Consider the following 21,469-nt stretch of genomic DNA (forward strand, 5'->3'; position numbering starts at 1 on the left):
GCTGGATAATACAGATATATACAGAGTAATATACAGAGATTACAGCCAGAGGTGCAGATACAGGGAGGGCACAGGATGGGACAGCAGTCAGCTGGATAATACAGATATATACAGAGTAATATCCAGAGATTACAGCCAGAGGTGCAGATACAGGGAGGGCACAGGATGGGCAGCAGTCAGCTGGATAATACAGATATATACAGAGTAATATGCAGAGATTACAGCCAGAGGTCCAGATACAGGAAGGGCACAGGATGGGACAGCAGTCAGCTGGATAATACAGATATATACAGAGTAATATACAGAGATTACAGCCAGAGGTGCAGATACAGGGAGGGCACAGGATGGGGCAGCAGTCAGCTGGATAATACAGATATATACAGAGTAATATACAGAGATTACAGCCAGAGGTGCAGATACAGGGAAGACACAGGATGGGACAGCAGTCAGTTGGATAATACAGATATATACAGAGTAATATACAGAGATTACAGCCAGAGGTGCAGATACAGGAAGGGCACAGGATGGGACAGCAGTCAGCTGGATAATACAGATATATACAGAGTAATATACAGAGATTACAGCCAGAGGTGCAGATACACGGAGGACACAGGATGGGGCAGCAGTCAGCTGGATAATACAGATATATACAGAGTAATATGCAGAGATTACAGCCAGAGGTGCAGATACAGGGAGGGCACAGGATGGGACAGCAGTCAGCTGGATAATACAGATATATACAGAGTAATATCCAGAGATTACAGCCAGAGGTGCAGATACAGGGAGGGCACAGGATGGGCAGCAGTCAGCTGGATAATACAGATATATACAGAGTAATATGCAGAGATTACAGCCAGAGGTCCAGATACAGGAAGGGCACAGGATGGGACAGCAGTCAGCTGGATAATACAGATATATACAGAGTAATATACAGAGATTACAGCCAGAGGTGCAGATACAGGGAGGGCACAGGATGGGGCAGCAGTCAGCTGGATAATACAGATATATACAGAGTAATATACAGAGATTACAGCCAGAGGTGCAGACACAGGGAGGGCACAGGATGGGACAGCAGTCAGCTGGATAATACAGATATATACAGAGTAATATACAGAGATTACAGCCAGAGGTGCAGATACAGGGAGGGCACAGGATGGGGCAGCAGTCAGCTGGATAATACAGATATATACAGAGTAATATAAAGAGATTACAGCCAGAGGTGCAGATACAGGGAGGACACAGGATGGGACAGCAGTCAGCTGGATAATACAGATATATACAGAGTAATATACAGAGATTACAGCCAGAGGTGCAGACACAGGGAGGGCACAGGATGGGGCAGCAGTCAGCTGGATAATACAGATATATACAGAGTAATATACAGAGATTACAGCCAGAGGTGCAGATACAGGGAGGGCACAGGATGGGACAGCAGTCAGCTGGATAATACAGATATATACAGAGTAATATACAGAGATTACAGCCAGAGGTGCAGATACAGGGAGGGCACAGGATGGGGCAGCTGTCAGCTGGATAATACAGATATATACAGAGTAATATCCAGAGATTACAGCCAGAGGTGCAGATAAAGGGAGGGCACAGGATGGGGCAGCAGTCAGCTGGATAATACAGATATATACAGAGTAATATAAAGAGATTACAGCCAGAGGTGCAGATACAGGGAGGACACAGGATGGGACAGCAGTCAGCTGGATAATACAGATATATACAGAGTAATATACAGAGATTACAGCCAGAGATGCAGACACAGGGAGGGCACAGGATGGGGCAGCAGTCAGCTGGATAATACAGATATATACAGAGTAATATACAGAGATTACAGCCAGAGGTGCAGACACAGGGAGGGCACAGGATGGGGCAGCAGTCAGCTGGATAATACAGATATATACAGAGTAATATACAGAGATTACAGCCAGAGGTGTAGATACAGGGAGGGCACAGGATGGGACAGCAGTCAGCTGGATAATACAGATATATACAGAGTAATATACAGAGATTACAGCCAGAGGTGCAGATACAGGGAGGGCACAGGATGGGGCAGCAGTCAGCTGGATAATACAGATATATACAGAGTAATATCCAGAGATTACAGCCAGAGGTGCAGATACAGGGAGGGCACAGGATGGGACAGCAGTCAGCTGGATAATACAGATATATACAGAGTAATATCCAGAGATTACAGCCAGAGGTGCAGATACAGGGAGGGCACAGGATGGGGCAGCAGTCAGCTGGATAATACAGATATATACAGAGTAATATACAGAGATTACAGCCAGAGGTGCAGATACAGGGAGGGCACAGGATGGGGCAGCTGTCAGCTGGATAATACAGATATATACAGAGTAATATCCAGAGATTACAGCCAGAGGTGCAGATACAGGGAGGGCACAGGATGGGACAGCAGTCAGCTAGATAATACAGATATATACAGAGTAATATACAGAGATTACAGCCAGAGGTGCAGACACAGGGAGGGCACAGGATGGGGCAGCAGTCAGCTGGATAATACAGATATATACAGAGTAATATACAGAGATTACAGCCAGAGGTGCAAATACAGGGAGGGCGCAGGATGGGACAGCAGTCAGCTGGATAATACAGATATATACAGAGTAATATACAGAGATTACAGCCAGAGGTGCAAATACAGGGAGGACACAGGATGGGGCAGCAGTCAGCTGGATAATACAGATATATACAGAGATTACAGCCAGAGGTACAGATACAGGGAGGGCACAGGATGTGACAGCAGTCAGCTGGATAATACAGCTATATACAGAGTAATATACAGAGATTACAGCCAGAGGTGCAGATACAGGGAGGGCACAGGATGGGGCAGCAGTCAGCTGGATAATACAGATATATACAGAGTAATATACAGAGATTACAGCCAGAGGTGCAGATACAGGGAGGACACAGGATGTGACAGCAGTCAGCTGGATAATACAGCTATATACAGAGTAATATACAGAGATTACAGCCAGAGGTGCAGATACAGGGAGGGCACAGGATGGGGCAGCAGTCAGCTGGATAATACAGATATATACAGAGTAACATACAGAGATTACAGCCAGAGGTGCAGATACAGGGAGGGCACAGGATGGGGCAGCAGTCAGCTGGATAATACAGATATATACAGAGTAATATACAGAGATTACAGCCAGAGGTACAGATACAGGGAGGGCACAGGATGTGACAGCAGTCAGCTGGATAATACAGCTATATACAGAGTAATATACAGAGATTACAGCCAGAGGTGCAGATACAGGGAGGGCACAGGATGGGGCAGCAGTCAGCTGGATAATACAGATATATACAGAGTAATATACAGAGATTACAGCCAGAGGTGCAGATACAGGGAGGACACAGGATGTGACAGCAGTCAGCTGGATAATACAGCTATATACAGAGTAATATACAGAGATTACAGCCAGAGGTGCAGATAAAGGGAGGGCACAGGATGGGGCAGCAGTCAGCTGGATAATACAGATATATACAGAGTAACATACAGAGATTACAGCCAGAGGTGCAGATACAGGGAGGGCACAGGATGGGGCAGCAGTCATCTGGATAATACAGATATATACAGAGATTACAGCCAGAGGTGCAGATACAGGGAGGGCACAGGATGGGACAGCAGTCAGCTGGATAATACAGATATATACAGAGTAATATACAGAGATTACAGCCAGAGGTGCAGATACAGGAAGGGCACAGGATGGGACAGCAGTCAGCTGGATAATACAGATATATACAGAGTAATATACAGAGATTACAGCCAGAGGTGCAGATACAGGGAGGGCACAGGATGGGACAGCAGTCAGCTGGATAATACAGATATATACAGAGTAATATACAGAGATTACAGCCAGAGGTGCAGATACAGGGAGGGCACAGGATGGGACAGCAGTCAGCTGGATAATACAGATATATACAGAGTAATATACAGAGATTACAGCCAGAGGTGCAGATACAGGGAGGGCACAGGATGGGGCAGCAGTCAGCTGGATAATACAGATATATACAGAGTAATATAAAGAGATTACAGCCAGAGGTGCAGATACAGGGAGGACACAGGATGGGACAGCAGTCAGCTGGATAATACAGATATATACAGAGTAATATACAGAGATTACAGCCAGAGGTGCAGACACAGGGAGGGCACAGGATGGGGCAGCAGTCAGCTGGATAATACAGATATATACAGAGTAATATACAGAGATTACAGCCAGAGGTGCAGATACAGGGAGGGCACAGGATGGGACAGCAGTCAGCTGGATAATACAGATATATACAGAGTAATATACAGAGATTACAGCCAGAGGTGCAGATACAGGGAGGGCACAGGATGGGGCAGCTGTCAGCTGGATAATACAGATATATACAGAGTAATATCCAGAGATTACAGCCAGAGGTGCAGATAAAGGGAGGGCACAGGATGGGGCAGCAGTCAGCTGGATAATACAGATAAATACAGAGTAATATAAAGAGATTACAGCCAGAGGTGCAGATACAGGGAGGACACAGGATGGGACAGCAGTCAGCTGGATAATACAGATATATACAGAGTAATATACAGAGATTACAGCCAGAGGTGCAGACACAGGGAGGGCACAGGATGGGGCAGCAGTCAGCTGGATAATACAGATATATACAGAGTAATATACAGAGATTACAGCCAGAGGTGCAGACACAGGGAGGGCACAGGATGGGGCAGCAGTCAGCTGGATAATACAGATATATACAGAGTAATATACAGAGATTACAGCCAGAGGTGTAGATACAGGGAGGGCACAGGATGGGACAGCAGTCAGCTGGATAATACAGATATATACAGAGTAATATACAGAGATTACAGCCAGAGGTGCAGATACAGGGAGGGCACAGGATGGGGCAGCAGTCAGCTGGATAATACAGATATATACAGAGTAATATCCAGAGATTACAGCCAGAGGTGCAGATACAGGGAGGGCACAGGATGGGACAGCAGTCAGCTGGATAATACAGATATATACAGAGTAATATCCAGAGATTACAGCCAGAGGTGCAGATACAGGGAGGGCACAGGATGGGGCAGCAGTCAGCTGGATAATACAGATATATACAGAGTAATATACAGAGATTACAGCCAGAGGTGCAGATACAGGAAGGGCACAGGATGGGGCAGCTGTCAGCTGGATAATACAGATATATACAGAGTAATATCCAGAGATTACAGCCAGAGGTGCAGATACAGGGAGGGCACAGGATGGGACAGCAGTCAGCTAGATAATACAGATATATACAGAGTAATATACAGAGATTACAGCCAGAGGTGCAGACACAGGGAGGGCACAGGATGGGGCAGCAGTCAGCTGGATAATACAGATATATACAGAGTAATATACAGAGATTACAGCCAGAGGTGCAAATACAGGGAGGACACAGGAAGGGACAGCAGTCAGCTGGATAATACAGATATATACAGAGTAATATCCAGAGATTACAGCCAGAGGTGCAGATACAGGGAGGGCACAGGATGGGGCAGCAGTCAGCTGGATAATACAGATATATCCAGAGATTACAGCCAGAGGTGCAGATACAGGGAGGACACAGGATGGGACAGCAGTCAGCTGGATAATACAGATATATACAGAGTAATATCCAGAGATTACAGCCAGAGGTGCAGATACAGGGAGGGCACAGGATGGGGCAGCAGTCAGCTGGATAATACAGATATATACAGAGTAATATACAGAGATTACAGCCAGAGGTGCAGATACAGGGAGGGCACAGGATGGGGCAGCTGTCAGCTGGATAATACAGATATATACAGAGTAATATACAGAGATTACAGCCAGAGGTGCAGATACAGGGAGGGCACAGGATGGGATAGCAGTCAGCTAGATAATACAGATATATACAGAGTAATATACAGAGATTACAGCCAGAGGTGCAGACACAGGGAGGGCACAGGATGGGGCAGCAGTCAGCTGGATAATACAGATATATACAAAGATTACAGCCAGAGGTGCAGATACAGGGAGGACACAGGATGGGACAGCAGTCAGCTGGATAATACAGATATATACAGAGTAATATACAGAGATTACAGCCAGAGGTGCAGATACAGGGAGGGCACAGGATGGGGCAGCAGTCAGCTGGATAATACAGATATATACAGAGTAATATACAGATATTACAGCCAGAGGTGCAGACACAGGGAGGGCACAGGATGGGGCAGCAGTCAGCTGGATAATACAGATATATACAGAGTAATATACAGAGATTACAGCCAGAGGTGCAGATACAGGGAGGACACAGGATGGGACAGCAGTCAGCTGGATAATACAGATATATACAGAGTAATATCCAGAGATTACAGCCAGAGGTGCAGATACAGGGAGGGCACAGGATGGGGCAGCAGTCAGCTGGATAATACAGATATATACAGAGTAATATACAGAGATTACAGCCAGAGGTGCAGATACAGGGAGGGCACTGGATGGGGCAGCAGTCAGCTGGATAATACAGATATATACAGAGTAATATACAGAAATTACAGCCAGAGGGGCAGATACAGGGAGGGCACAGGATGGGGCAGCAGTCAGCTGGATAATACAGATATATACAGAGTAATATACAGGGAGGGCACAGGATGGGGCAGCAGTCAGCTGGATAATACAGATATATACAGAGTAATATACAGAGATTACAGCCAGAGGGGCAGATACAGGGAGGGCACAGGATGGGGCAGCAGTCAGCTGGATAATACAAATATATATACAGAGTAATATCCAGAGATTACAGCCAGAGGTGCAGATACAGGGAGGGCACAGGATGGGGCAGCAGTCAGCTGGATAATACAGATATATACAGAGTAATATACAGAGATTACAGCCAGAGGGGCAGATACAGGGAGGGCACAGGATGGGGCAGCAGTCAGCTGGATAATACAGATATATATACAGAGTAATATCCAGAGATTACAGCCAGAGGTGCAGATACAGGGAGGGCACAGGATGGGGCAGCAGTCAGCTGGATAATACAGATACAGTGCCTACAAGTAGTATTCAACCCCCTGCAGATTTAGCAGGTTTGATAAGATGCAAATAAGTTAGAGCCTTCAAAATTCACACAAGAGCAGGATTTATTAACAGATGCATAAATCTTACAAACCAAAAAGTTATGTTGCTCAGTTAAATTTTAATAAATTTTAAACATACAAGTGTGGGTCAATTATTATTCAACCCCTAGGTTTAATATTTTGTGGAATAACCCTTGTTTGCAATTACAGCTAATAATCGTGTTTTATAAGACCTGATCAGGCCGGCACAGGTCTCTGGAGTTATCTTGGCCCACTCCTCCATGCAGATCTTCTCCAAGTTATCTAGGTTCTTTGGGTGTCTCATGTGGACTTTAATCTTGAGCTCCTTCCACAAGTTTTCAATTGGGTTAAGGTCAGGAGACTGACTAGGCCACTCCAACACCTTGATTTTTTGCCTCTTGAACCAGGCCTTGGTTTTCTTGGCTGTGTGCTTTGGGTCGTTGTCTGTTGAAAGATGAAATGACGACCCATCTTAAGATCCTTGATGGAGGAGCGGAGGTTCTTGGCCAAAATCTCCAGGTAGGCCGTGCTATCCATCTTCCCATGGATGCGGACCAGATGGCCAGGCCCCTTGGCTGAGAAACAGCCCCACAGCATGATGCTGCCACCAACATGCTTGACTGTAGGGATGGTATTCTTGGGGTCGCATGCAGTGCCATCCAGTCTCCAAACGTCACGTGTGTGGTTGGCACCAAAGATCTCGATCTTGGTCTCATCAGACCAGAGAACCTTGAACCAGTCTGTCTCAGAGTCCTCCAAGTGATCATGAGCAAACTGTAGACGAGCCTTGACATGACGCTTTGAAAGTAAAGGTACCTTACGGGCTCGTCTGGAACGGAGACCATTGCGGTGGAGTACGTTACTTATGGTATTGACTGAAACCAATGTCCCCACTGCCATGAGATCTTCCCGGAGCTCCTTCCTTGTTGTCCTTGGGTTAGCCTTGACTCTTCGGACAAGCCTGGCCTCGGCACGGGAGGAAACTTTCAAAGGCTGTCCAGGCCGTGGAAGGCTAACAGTAGTTCCATAAGCCTTCCACTTCCGGATGATGCTCCCAACAGTGGAGACAGGTGGGCCCAACTCCTTGGAAAGGGTTTTGTACCCCTTGCCAGCCTTGTGACCCTCCACGATCTTGTCTCTGATGGCCTTGGAATGCTCCTTTGTCTTTCCCATGTTGACCATGTATGAGTGCTGTTCACAAGTTTGGGGAGGGTCTTAAATAGTCAGAAAAGGCTGGAAAAAGAGATAATTAATCCAAACATGTGAAGCTCATTGTTCTTTGTGCCTGAAAAACTTCTTAATACTTTAGGGGAACCAAACAGAATTCTGGTGGTTTGAGGGGTTGAGTAATAAATGACCCTCTGAATAAACTTTTTCACAATTTAAAAAAAAATTAAACAAAGAAATAACATTCTTTTTTGCTGCAGTGTATTTCACACTTCCAGGCTGATCTACAGTCCAAATGTCACAATGCCAAGTTAATTCCGAATGTGTAAACCTGCTAAATCTGCAGGGGGTTGAATACTACTTGTAGGCACTGTATATACAGAGTAATATACAGAGATTACAGCCAGAGGGGCAGATACAGGGAGGACACAGGATGGGGCAGCAGTCAGCTGGATAATACAGATATATACAGAGTAATATACAGATATTACAGCCAGAGGTGCAGATACAGGGAGGGCACAGGATGGGACAGCAGTCAGCTGGATAATACAGATATATACAGAGTAATATACAGAGATTACAGCCAGAGGTGCAGATACAGGGAGGGCACAGGATGGGACAGCAGTCAGCTGGATAATACAGATATATACAGAGTAATATACAGAGATTACAGCCAGAGGTGCAGATACAGGGAGGGCACAGGATGGGGCAGCAGTCAGCTGGATAATACAGATATATACAGAGTAATATACAGAGATTACAGCCAGAGGTGCAGATACAGGGAGGACACAGGATGGGGCAGCAGTCAGCTGGATAATACAGATATATACAGAGTAATATACAGAGATTACAGCCAGAGGTGCAGATACAGGGAGGGCACAGGATGGGGCAGCAGTCAGCTGGATAATACAGATATATACAGAGTAATATACAGAGATTACAGCCAGAGGTGCAGATACAGGGAGGGCACAGGATGGGACAGCAGTCAGCTGGATAATACAGATATATACAGAGTAATATACAGAGATTACAGCCAGAGGGGCAGATACAGGGAGGGCACAGGATGGGGCAGCAGTCAGCTGGATAATACAGATATATACAGAGTAATATACAGAGATTACAGCCAGAGGTACAGATACAGGGAGGACACAGGATGGGGCAGCAGTCAGCTGGATAATACAGATATATACAGAGTAATATACAGAGATTACAGCCAGAGGTGCAGATACAGGGAGGGCACAGGATGGGACAGCAGTCAGCTGGATAATACAGATATATACAGAGTAATATACAGAGATTACAGCCAGAGGTGCAGATACAGGGAGGGCACAGGATGGGACAGCAGTCAGCTGGATAATACAGATATATACAGAGTAATATACAGAGATTACAGCCAGAGGTGCAGATACAGGGAGGGCACAGGATGGGGCAGCAGGCAGCTGGATAATACAGATATATACAGAGTAATATACAGAGATTACAGCCAGAGGTGCAGATACAGGGAGGGCACAGGATGGGGCAGCAGTCAGCTGGATAATACAGATATATACAGAGTAATATATAGAGATTACAGCCAGAGGTGCAGATACAGGGAGGGCACAGGATGGGGCAGCAGTCAGCTGGATAATACAGATATATACAGAGTAATATATAGAGATTACAGCCAGAGGTGCAGATACAGGGAGGACACAGGATGGGGCAGCAGTCAGCTGGATAATACAGATATATACAGAGTAATATACAGAGATTACAGCCAGAGGTGCAGATACAGGGAGGGCACAGGATGGGGCAGCAGTCAGCTGGATAATACAGATATATACAGAGTAATATACAGAGATTACAGCCAGAGGTGCAGATACAGGGAGGGCACAGGATGGGACAGCAGTCAGCTGGATAATACAGATATATACAGAGTAATATACAGAGATTACAGCCAGAGGGGCAGATACAGGGAGGGCACAGGATGGGGCAGCAGTCAGCTGGATAATACAGATATATACAGAGTAATATACAGAGATTACAGCCAGAGGTACAGATACAGGGAGGACACAGGATGGGGCAGCAGTCAGATGGATAATACAGATATATATACAGAGTAATATACAGAGATTACAGCCAGAGGTGCAGATACAGGGAGGGCACAGGATGGGGCAGCAGTCAGCTGGATAATACAGATATATACAGAGTAATATACAGAGATTACAGCCAGAGGGGCAGATACAGGGAGGGCACAGGATGGGGCAGCAGTCAGCTGGATAATACAGATATATACAGAGTAATATCCAGAGATTACAGCCAGAGGTGCAGATAAAGGGAGGGCACAGGATGGGGCAGCAGTCAGCTGGATAATACAGATATATACAGAGTAATATACAGAAATTACAGCCAGAGGGGCAGATACAGGGAGGACACAGGGTGGGGCAGCAGTCAGCTGGATAATACAGATATATACAGAGTAATATACAGATATTACAGCCAGAGGTGCAGATACAGGGAGGACACAGGGTGGGGCAGCAGTCAGCTGGATAATACAGATATATACAGAGTAATATACAGAGATTACAGCCAGAGGTGCAGATACAGGGAGGGCACAGGGTGGGGCAGCAGTCAGCTGGATAATACAGATATATACAGAGTAATATACAGATATTACAGCCAGAGGTGCAGATACAGGGAGGACACAGGGTGGGGCAGCAGTCAGCTGGATAATACAGATATATACAGAGTAATATACAGAGATTACAGCCAGAGGGGCAGATACAGGGAGGACACAGGGTGGGGCAGCAGTCAGCTGGATAATACAGATATATACAGAGTAATATACAGAGATTACAGCCAGAGGTGCAGATACAGGGAGGGCACAGGGTGGGGCAGCAGTCAGCTGGATAATACAGATATATACAGAGTAATATACAGAGATTACAGCCAGAGGGGCAGATACAGGGAGGACACAGGGTGGGGCAGCAGTCAGCTGGATAATACAGATATATACAGAGTAATATACAGATATTACAGCCAGAGGTGCAGATACAGGGAGGACACAGGGTGGGGCAGCAGTCAGCTGGATAATACAGATATATACAGAGTAATATACAGAGATTACAGCCAGAGGTGCAGATACAGGGAGGGCACAGGATGGGACAGCAGTCAGCTGGATAATACAGATATATACAGAGTAATATACAGAGATTACAGCCAGAGGTGCAGATACAGGGAGGGCACAGGATGGGGCAGCAGTCAGCTGGATAATACAGATATATACAGAGTAATATACAGAGATTACAGCCAGAGGTGCAGATACAGGGAGGGCACAGGATGGGACAGCAGTCAGCTGGATAATACAGATATATACAGAGTAATATACAGAGATTACAGCCAGAGGTGCAGATACAGGGAGGGCACAGGATGGGGCAGCAGTCAGCTGGATAATACAGATATATACAGAGTAATATACAGAGATTACAGCCAGAGGTGCAGATACAGGGAGGGCACAGGATGGGACAGCAGTCAGCTGGATAATACAGATATATACAGAGTAATATACAGAGATTACAGCCAGAGGTGCAGATACAGGCAGGGCACAGGATGGGACAGCAGTCAGCTGGATAATACAGATATATACAGAGTAATATACAGAGATTACAGCCAGAGGGGCAGATACAGGGAGGGCACAGGATGGGACATCAGTCAGCTGGATAATACAGATATATACAGAGTAATATACAGAGATTACAGCCAGAGGTGCAGATACAGGGAGGGCACAGGATGGGACAGCAGTCAGCTGGATAATACAGATATATACAGAGTAATATACAGAGATTACAGCCAGAGGGGCAGATACAGGGAGGGCACAGGATGGGACAGCAGTCAGCTGGATAATACAGATATATACAGAGTAATATACAGAGATTACAGCCAGAGGTGCAGATACAGGGAGGACACAGGATGGGGCAGCAGTCAGCTGGATAATACAGATATATACAGAGATTACAGCCAGAGGTGCAGATACAGGGAGGGCACAGGATGGGGCAGCAGTCAGCTGGATAATACAGATATATACAGAGTAATATACAGAGATTACAGCCAGAGGTGCAGATACAGGGAGGGCACAGGATGGGGCAGCAGGCAGCTGGATAATACAGATATATACAGAGTAATATACAGAGATTACAGCCAGAGGTGCAGATACAGGTAGGGCGCAGGATGGGACAGCAGTCAGCTGGATAATACAGATATATACAGAGTAATATACAGAGATTACAGCCAGAGGTGCAGATACAGGGAGGGCGCAGGATGGGACAGCAGTCAGCTGGATAATACAGATATATACAGAGTAATATACAGAGATTACAGCCAGAGGTGCAGATACAGGGAGGGCACAGGATGGGGCAGCAGTCAGCTGGATAATACAGATATATACAGAGTAATATACAGATATTACAGCCAGAGGTGCAGATACAGGGAAGGCACAGGATGGGACCGCAGTCAGCTGGATAATACAGATATATACAGAGTAATATACAGATATTACAGCCAGAGGTGCAGATACAGGGAAGGCACAGGATGGGACAGCAGTCAGCTGGATAATGCAGATATATACAGAGTAATATACAGAGATTACAGCCAGAGGAGCAGATACAGGGAGGGCACAGGATGGGACAGCAGTCAGCTGGATAATACAGATATATACAGAGTAATATACAGAGATTACAGCCAGAGGTGCAGATACAGGGAGGGCGCAGGATGGGACAGCAGTCAGCTGGATAATACAGATATATACAGAGTAATATACAGAGATTACAGCCAGAGGTGCAGATACAGGGAGGGCACAGGATGGGACAGCAGTCAGCTGGATAATACAGATATATACAGAGTAATATACAGAGATTACAGCCAGAGGTGCAGATACAGGGAGGGTACAGGATGGGACAGCAGTCAGCTGGATGGGTCACGGCACCGCTCCTTATCACTGGTGGATGGAGGGAAGCTCTCGTATCCACAGGCACCTTCTTAGTTTCTGCTCCGTCTCCTCACGTGATGTGATGCGGCTTCCATGGCAGAACAATGACACTGGATAAAGGTGTGTGGCTATTTTTTAACCCCTAGCTCGCCCCCTCCCATATTCACCACCTACCCTCTGTGTTGGATTGATTTCTCCCTTGACCTCCTAGCTGAAATAATTCCCAATATCTAGGATGGGTCATAACTTCCTAGCGGGAATTACAAACGGGATGACTGACATCTCAACGGGTTCATTGGGGCTGGACCGATATGGAGAGTCCAAACTTGGGTTGGCTAAGTGGTTCTGGAGAGCCAGGCTTGATATCTCGGTATCCGGGACCGCTAGAGAATTATGAGACGCAGGGGTGTGTCGGGGGCTCCCAGGGTTCTGGTGGTATATTGGACGTACCCCTGAGATGCACGGTACTCTCATAATTCATATCTAGGTGTTGGTGGCGCTCGGTTTAGAGCTTCCATTGATGTTGGCCGCCTTGCACAAAAGACAGCAGGGGGTCCTGCTCTGCTCCTCTTCACCTTAATTTACACGTGGCCTCAAATCGCCCGGCCAGTGGTAAAGTTCTGGTCTTTTGGGAATTGTGCACTTTTCCCAAGGGTGGGGGCCACAACCCTGCTATGGAAGGGAAATCTCTGGATAATCTATGGGGCCTGAATTAATAAATCCATCGAACAAGTTGTATAATTATGTGCTTAATTGTAAAACACTGGGCAAAATAGTCACTGAAAAAGACCTGGGTGTATGGGTGGACGACAAACTCACATTTAGCGGCCAGTGTCAGGCAGCTGCTGCAAAGGCAAATAAAATAATGGGGTGCATTAAAAGAGGCATAGATGCTCATGAGGAGAACATAATGTTACCTCTATATAAGTCACTAGTGCGACCACACTTAGAATACTGTGTACAGTTCTGGTCTCCGGTGTATAAGAAAGACATAGCTGAACTGGAGCGGGTGCAGAGAAGAGCGACCAAGGTTATTAGGGAACTGGGGGGTCTGCAATACCAAGACAGGTTATTACACTTGGGGTTATTTAGTTTGGAGAATCGAAGGCTTAGGGGTGATCTTATTACAATGTATAAATATATGCGGGGACAGTACAAAGACCTTTCTAATGATCTTTTTACTCTTAGACCTGTGACGGGGACAAGGGGGCATCCTCTACGTCTGGAGGAAAGAAGGTGTAAGCATACTCACAGACGCGGATTCTTTACTGTAAGAGCAGTGAGACTATGGAACTCTCTGCCATATGATGTTGTAATGAGTGATTCACTACTAAAATTTAAGAAGGGCCTGGACGCCTTTCTTGAAAAGTATAATATTACAGGGTATATACACTAGTCTCCTTAATATTGCGTTGATCCAGGGAGCTAGTCTGATTGCCGTATGTGGAGTCGGGAAGGAATTTTTTTCCCCAATGTGAAGCTTACTGTTGCCACATGGGTTTTTTTTTGCCTTCCTCTGGATCAACATGTTAGGGCAAGTTAGGATAGGATATGGGTTGAACTAGATGGACTTAAAGTCTCCCTTCAACCTTAATAACTATGTTACTATGTTACTATGGAGTCTCCCTCGTCCCTCACAGGTGGCTCGCCATGATTGAGTACCATAAATATGGGGGCACCGCTGTCTGCGTGCACATGGGGCAGGGCCGCATAGCAGGGTCACTGGTGGGTGGTCGGTTCCCGCGTCCAGACCCTCGGGCACTGCCATATGTGAGGTCAGGTTCTGTGTGAGGGATTCCACTGGAGATGTCCGAGGAGAGTGGAGGATTCCCATAAAGTGTCCGGAGTGATCAGTGTCTACCGGTGACGCCCATCTCATGCCCTCCCAGCTGTGAATGTCCGTGGTGTCCAGCAGGTGGCGTGGCGCTCCCTGCCAGATGTGTGGTCAGTTGTTTCAGCAGGGTGGTGTCCTGCGCCTGCTACAGCGGAGCCCTCCGTATGTGTGATGTGCGCTGAAAGGAGACAGGTCCCACATTTTAATCGCTAAATTTATGTTTTACCTTTGGCCCAGGTGTGAAACGTTCAGGACCCTATTAACCAAGCCGACCGCCACCCTCTGCCAGGTAATGGCACACCTACGTTTATGTGCAGCGCCCGGTCCCTCACACACCAGGTCTATAACCTTCGGCTCCCCATGACACCATTGCTACCATGTGACCGAGCGGCCGGTGGTACAGAGGTTGCTGATGCCAGCGTGGTGGTGTAATAGGAGCCACCGGGGTAACAAGTCCGTCCATGACATTTCTTCCACCTGACTCTCCCCCAGTCATATGTGAGCAATATTATTGTAAAATGGAAGGTATTGTAAAGTGGACGGAACCGCAGCAACTCAGCCACGAAGGGGAGATCCCGTAACATTACAGAGTGGGGGACTGAGGAGCAAAGTCCCCGCCACTCTGCTGACTCCATAACTGCAGAGTCCAGACCTCCTCTGGTATTAACTTCTCCACCGCCGGGAGCTTCATGGCTGAGCAGCTGCATGCAGCCGTACATCACCAAGCACCAGGCCGAGCGTCGGATGGAGTGATGTAAAGCTTCCAACACCGGACTCTGGAGGAGACGTGTTCTGTGCAGTGACGGATCGCACTTCTGTATCTGTGTCTCTTGGAGGAGGCTGGGTTTGGTGATTCCCGAAGGATGTTACCCCCTGACTGCATTGTGCCCCCTGTAGAGATGGTGCAGGAGGATAATGCTACGGGCTGTTATCAGGGGGCTGCCTCAGACCCTCAGCTCCAGTGATGGGAAATATTAATCTTCAGCACAAGACATTGTGGACAATCGTAGCTTCAACTTTGAGGGAACAGTTGAAGACCCTTATTTGCCCCCCATTACTGTGCCCAGTGCACAAGCTCTATACAGACATGGGGGGACATGAGCGGCCGCACAGACCCCGGACCCCAACCCCATCCTATAATGCAGATTGTGAACCCGACCTCCCCCCAACATCAGGGTCTGATCCCACAAATGATCTTCTACACTGTGTTCCAAATTATTATGCAAAAACTATTTCCTCCTATTTTCTGTAAATTACCGATATGAATTGCCGTCATTGTTATTTTCCCGTCATCTAATATTCTAGTATAATTGTAATGTTTTTGAACAATCTGCCTATGAAAACAGGATATTTTTACAAATAAGAAACACTCACAATGCATGTTCCAAATTATTATGCACAGCAGAGATTTCAACCTTTTTATTTTGAACAAAACAATGGTGAATTGTGAAGTGATAATCATTATCAGCTTATTACAGAATGACATCAAACAGTTTTCAGGTCAGACCTTTCTTCTGGGTGATGTTACATTTGCACATAGGACCCTTGTTGGAAAGAAGCTTCTGAACTCTCTCGTCCAGTGAATTTGTCAGTTTTTGGATGGTTTGTGCTCCAGTTGTTTTGCCTGTGGACAGAATCCCCTCCCAGAGCTGTTGCTTAGATGTATACTGCCTCCCGCCATCATAGACACTGCTTGTGATGATGCTCCAGAGGTTCTCAGTGGGGTTGAGGTCAGGGGAAGATGGTGGCCACACCATAAGTTTCTCCTCTTTTATGCCCATAGCAGCCAGAGATGCAGATGTGTTATTTGCAGCATGAGACGGGGCATTATCAGGCATGACAATGATCTGGCTGCGGAAAGCACGGTTCTTCCTCTTGAACTATGGCAGGAAGTGCTGTTTAGAAACTCCACATAGATTATGGAGTTCATCTTTACCCCTTCAGGGATCCTAAAGGGGCCGACAATCTCTCTCCCCATGATTCCAGCCCAAAACATTACTCCACCTCCTCCTTGTTGGCGCCTTAGCCGTGTTTTCATGGGGTGTCCATCAACCAGCCATCCTCCACTCCATCCATCTGGACCATCGAGCGTTGCACGGCACTCATCAGTCTTCATGTCTCGTTTGGCCACTGGAGCCGCTTCTGCTTGTGTGCAGTGGATAGAGGTGGTGGACAGGACGGCTTACGCACTGCTGCAAACCTCTGAAGGACCCTGCATCTTGTTGTTCGGGGGACGTTGGAGGCACCAGCAGCTTCAAAAACTTGTCTGCTGCTATGACAAGGCATTTCTGCAGCTGCTCTTTTAACCTGACGCAATTGCCTGTTGGAAAGAGTCCTCAATGTTTCCTTATCAGCACGCACACGTGTGTGCTGGGAATCAGCGACATAGTTCTTGACTGTGCGATGATCACGATGAAGTGTCTTGGCAATGTTGGTTGTAGTCATACCTTGACCTAAACACTCCACAATTTGTGGCTTCTCAGCAGCAGACACATCCTTTTTCTTTCCCATTTTGGCAAAAAATGTCGGCTGCTTAATAATGTGGAACAGCCTTCTTCAGTAGTCTTGCCTTTATTTGGACACACCGGCCAAACTAATGTGCACAGGTCTCTGCAATTGCTTTCAGTGATATAAAGATCCCGGACACACATCACCATCAACGAGTGTAAATGACAAAAACATTCTAACCTTATCACTCCGAAACTCTTTCTGCATAATAATTTGGAACACCGTTTAGATAAAGGTGCAAAAATTCCCACAGACGCCTCCAAAATCTTATAGAAAACCCAGAAGAGCCTAGACGTTACATATTAATGTCTATGGAGGACAAAGAAGGGCGGAGAGGCTTGTGCCAAATGGCGTGTGCCGGGAGGAGGAGGTGGTTGTGCCACATGGCGTGTGCCGGGAGGAGGAGGTGCTTGTGCCACATGGCGTGTGCCGGGAGGAGGAGGTGGTTGTGCCACATGGCGTGTGCCGGGAGGAGGAGGTGCTTGTGCCACATGGCGTGTGCCGGGAGGAGGAGGTGCTTGTGCCACATGGCGTGTGCCGGGAGGAGGAGGTGCTTGTGCCACATGGCGTGTGCCGGGAGGAGGAGGTGGTTGTGCCACATGGCGTGTGCCGGGAGGAGGAGGTGCTTGTGCCACATGGCGTGTGCCGGGAGGAGGAGGAGGTTGTGCCGCATGGCGTGTGCCGGGAGGAGGAGGAGGTTGTGCCGCATGGCGTGTGCCGGGAGGAGGTGGTTGTGCCACATGGCGTGTGCCGGGAGGAGGTTGTGCCTTACTGACATTTGTCTCCTCGCAGTGATGGCAGCGATCCGTAAGAAGCTTGTGATCGTCGGCGATGGAGCGTGCGGGAAAACGTGTCTCCTGATAGTGTTCAGTAAAGACCAGTTCCCGGAGGTCTATGTGCCCACTGTGTTTGAGAACTATGTGGCTGATATTGAAGTGGATGGAAAGCAGGTGGGTCCTTGGGCCGGGGCGGCGGGGGGCTGTGTTGGGGGTCTTTGTTCATTGCTTTTCTGCTTCTTTTAGGTGGAGTTGGCCCTGTGGGACACAGCTGGACAGGAAGACTACGACAGGTTGCGGCCTCTGTCCTACCCAGACACGGACGTTATATTAATGTGCTTCTCTATCGATAGCCCCGATAGTTTAGGTAAGAGTTGAAGCTGCGTGAGGCGCGCCCCCCCTCCTCCTCCCATGTGAGGCGCGCCCCCCCTCCTCCTCCCATGTGAGGTGCCCCCCCCCGCTCCTCCTCCCATGTGAGGCGCGCCCCCCCCCCCTCCCATGTGAGGCGCGCCCTGCTCCTCCCATGTGAGGCGCGCCCCCCCCTTCTCCCATGTGAGGCGCGCCCCCTCCTCCCGTGTGAGGCGCGCCCCACTCCTCCCGTGTGAGGCGCGCCCCACTCCCGTGTGAGGCGCGCCCCGCTCCTCCCGTGTGAGGCGCCCCCCGCTCCTCCTCCCGTGTGAGGCGCCCCCCGCTCCTCCTCCCGTGTGAGGCGCCCCCCGCTCCTCCTCCCGTGTGAGGCGCCCCCCGCTCCTCCTCCCGTGTGAGGCGCCCCCCGCTCCTCCTCCCGTGTGAGGCGCCCCCCGCTCCTCCTCCCGTGTGAGGCGCCCCCCGCTCCTCCTCCCGTGTGAGGCGCCCCCCGCTCCTCCTCCCATGTGAGGCGCCCCCGCTCCTCCCATGTGAGGCGCCCCCCGCTCCTCCCGTGTGTGAGGCGCCCCCTCCTCCTCCCGTGTGTGTCGCGCCCCCTCCTCCCGTGTGAGGCGCGCCCCCTCCTCCCGTGTGAGGCGCCCCTCCTCCCATGTGAGGCGCGCCCCCTCCTCCTCCCGTGTGAGGCGCGCCCCCTCCTCCCGTGTGAGGCGCCCCTCCTCCCATGTGAGGCGCGCCCCCTCCTCCTCCCGTGTGAGGCGCGCCCCCTCCTCCCGTGTGAGGCGCCCCTCCTCCCATGTGAGGCGCGCCCCCTCCTCCTCCCGTGTGAGGCGCGCCCCTCCTCCTCCCGTGTGAGGCGCGCCCCTCCTCCTCCCGTGTGAGGCGCGCCCCCTCCTCCTCCCGTGTGAGGCGCGCCCCCTCCTCCTCCCGTGTGAGGCGCGCCCCCTCCTCCTCCCGTGTGAGGCGCGCCCCCTCCTCCTCCCGTGTGAGGCGCGGCCCCCCTCCACCCGTGTGAGGCGTGGCCCCCCTTCCCCCCGTTGCAGCTGCGTGCTGACAATCCGTAGACATACAGTAGATGCGGTGTAAGCGGTGAGATGACGCTGTGGTATAAGTCCTGCACTGGCGCCTCCTCTGGTTGTCTCGGTACTGACCTGCGTGGTGTTGAGGGTGGTGGTTGTCCGTGGATGCTGTGTATCGTCCCGTGTACCAGGGATGGTTGCTGCTCAGGCTCTAGTCTCTGGTGGCACCGTGGCAGGTTCTGCCCCTCAGGGAGCACATCTTCGCGGTCTCGCCACCCCCAGCACAGTTGTTGCCCCCTCCGCACATTCTTTGTTTCTGTTGCGCTCAGTTTTGTGATTTTAATATCTGTATTCATAGAAAATATCCCGGAGAAATGGACCCCGGAGGTGAAGCACTTCTGCCCCAACGTGCCCATTATCCTTGTTGGAAACAAGAAGGACCTGCGCAATGACGAGCACACCCGCCGAGAGCTGACCAAGATGAAGCAGGTGGGTGCAGCCAGGACATGGGGGGTGGGGGGGGGCACTCGAGTGTGGTGAGACTTTTGGTGTCTTGGTACAAGTACACCTGACGTCTCGCTCGCCCTGTGGTCCGGGTCACCGTGTGACCACTAGATCCGCGATCACACAAGAAGGGTCCTTCGAGGAGCCTCCATCTGTAGTGACCAGTCACATTCCAGCGTTCCACTCTAACAACCTCCTGATTGGTTGCTGTAGCTGGTACCTCCGCTGCCCCGCTCTCCATGTACAGGGGGGTTCTAGCTGTGCTGCGTCTCATCTTCTCGTCTCTTCTCCATCATCTCAGGAGCCGGTGAAACCTGAAGAAGGACGTGATATGGCCAACCGGATCTCTGCCTACGGCTACATGGAGTGCTCCGCAAAGACAAAGGACGGCGTCAGGGAAGTATTTGAGCTGGCCACACGGGCCGCCCTGCAAGCCAGACGCGGCAAGAAGAAAACTACGTGCCTTCTGATCTAACGGATGAGCGCCCTGCACACCCCCTCCCCAGCATCTCACAGGACCCCCGATTATTAATCTAGAGTGTCTTCTCCATTTATTCTATCTGATATTTTATAAGATGTCGTCTCGCTCAGTATTTAAAGTCATCGTTCTTTCTCTATAAGCCTCTGTAACGTCACTGATAGCGGCAGACTAACTCCTACATTCCATGTCACGGGGGGCCGCAGTGTCGTCACCGCTACCCCAATACCAGAATGCCCAGTGCCGTGGCCCCAGGAGCCGCCCGCTGAGTGCTCCTCTGCTGCCTCCCCGCTGAGGTTAGGTCATTAGTAAGATCCGTTGGGATGGGACACTGAACCGTCACTGGTGCTCTCCTCCACGTGCGGTGCAGCACTGCAGAGTGTGCATTGCCTTCTCCTCCACGTGCGGTGCAGCACTGCAGAGTGTGCATTGCCTTCTCCTCCACGTGCGGTGCAGCACTGCAGAGTGTGCATTGCCTTCAGATCCTGCAGCCAATGGATGTACACAGAGCACTATGGCTTTCCTGCAATAAGGGAGCTCCCCGGCATCTAAGGGGTGAATTAGCGAGGTTCGGCCTCCTGTCCGTTACCGTTTTTTATGTGGCATTGGTAAATAAAATCATTTTCTGTATCTGCCATGTAATTTGTCTTTGTCACACAAGTCTCCTGCCGCCGCCGATCATAAGGCTGCAGGTGAGGACGGACCCCTCTCCACCCGCTGGCTCCAGTGGACTGAGGGTCCGGTAACCTCGG

General features: G+C 49.2%; 2 protein-coding genes across 4 annotated transcripts in view; both read left to right on the top strand.

The window, feature by feature from the left end:
- The window catches only part of LOC141069372 (uncharacterized), a 74,698-nt gene extending 59,340 nt beyond the window's left edge, over positions 1-15,358 (top strand). Inside the window, exons 2-3 of the mRNA XM_073558856.1 lie at positions 10,589-14,505; positions 15,307-15,358. Coding sequence (XP_073414957.1) covers positions 10,589-12,470 — 1,882 coding nt within the window. The 3' untranslated portion in view covers positions 12,471-14,505; positions 15,307-15,358. The remainder of the gene's footprint in view (positions 1-10,588; positions 14,506-15,306) is intronic.
- RHOA (ras homolog family member A) overlaps positions 1-21,347 on the top strand; it is a 46,771-nt gene extending 25,424 nt beyond the window's left edge. For 2 of the 3 annotated variants that reach the window (XM_073558900.1, XM_073558898.1), the window contains exons 2-5: positions 18,370-18,527; positions 18,600-18,720; positions 20,094-20,224; positions 20,541-21,347. In XM_073558900.1, coding sequence (XP_073415001.1) covers positions 18,372-18,527; positions 18,600-18,720; positions 20,094-20,224; positions 20,541-20,714 — 582 coding nt within the window. In that variant the 5' untranslated portion in view covers positions 18,370-18,371 and the 3' untranslated portion in view covers positions 20,715-21,347. Of the gene's footprint in view, positions 1-15,336; positions 15,359-18,369; positions 18,528-18,599; positions 18,721-20,093; positions 20,225-20,540 lie in introns of those variants that run through there. The other variant, XM_073558899.1, reaches the window with a different exon arrangement.
- Positions 21,348-21,469: the final 122 nt, after the last annotated feature.

The sequence above is a fragment of the Dendrobates tinctorius genome, unplaced genomic scaffold, assembly GCF_039654945.1.
Source record: "Dendrobates tinctorius isolate UK_male_01 unplaced genomic scaffold, ASM3965494v1 ptg000261l, whole genome shotgun sequence".
NCBI classification, from domain to species: Eukaryota; Metazoa; Chordata; class Amphibia; order Anura; family Dendrobatidae; genus Dendrobates; species Dendrobates tinctorius.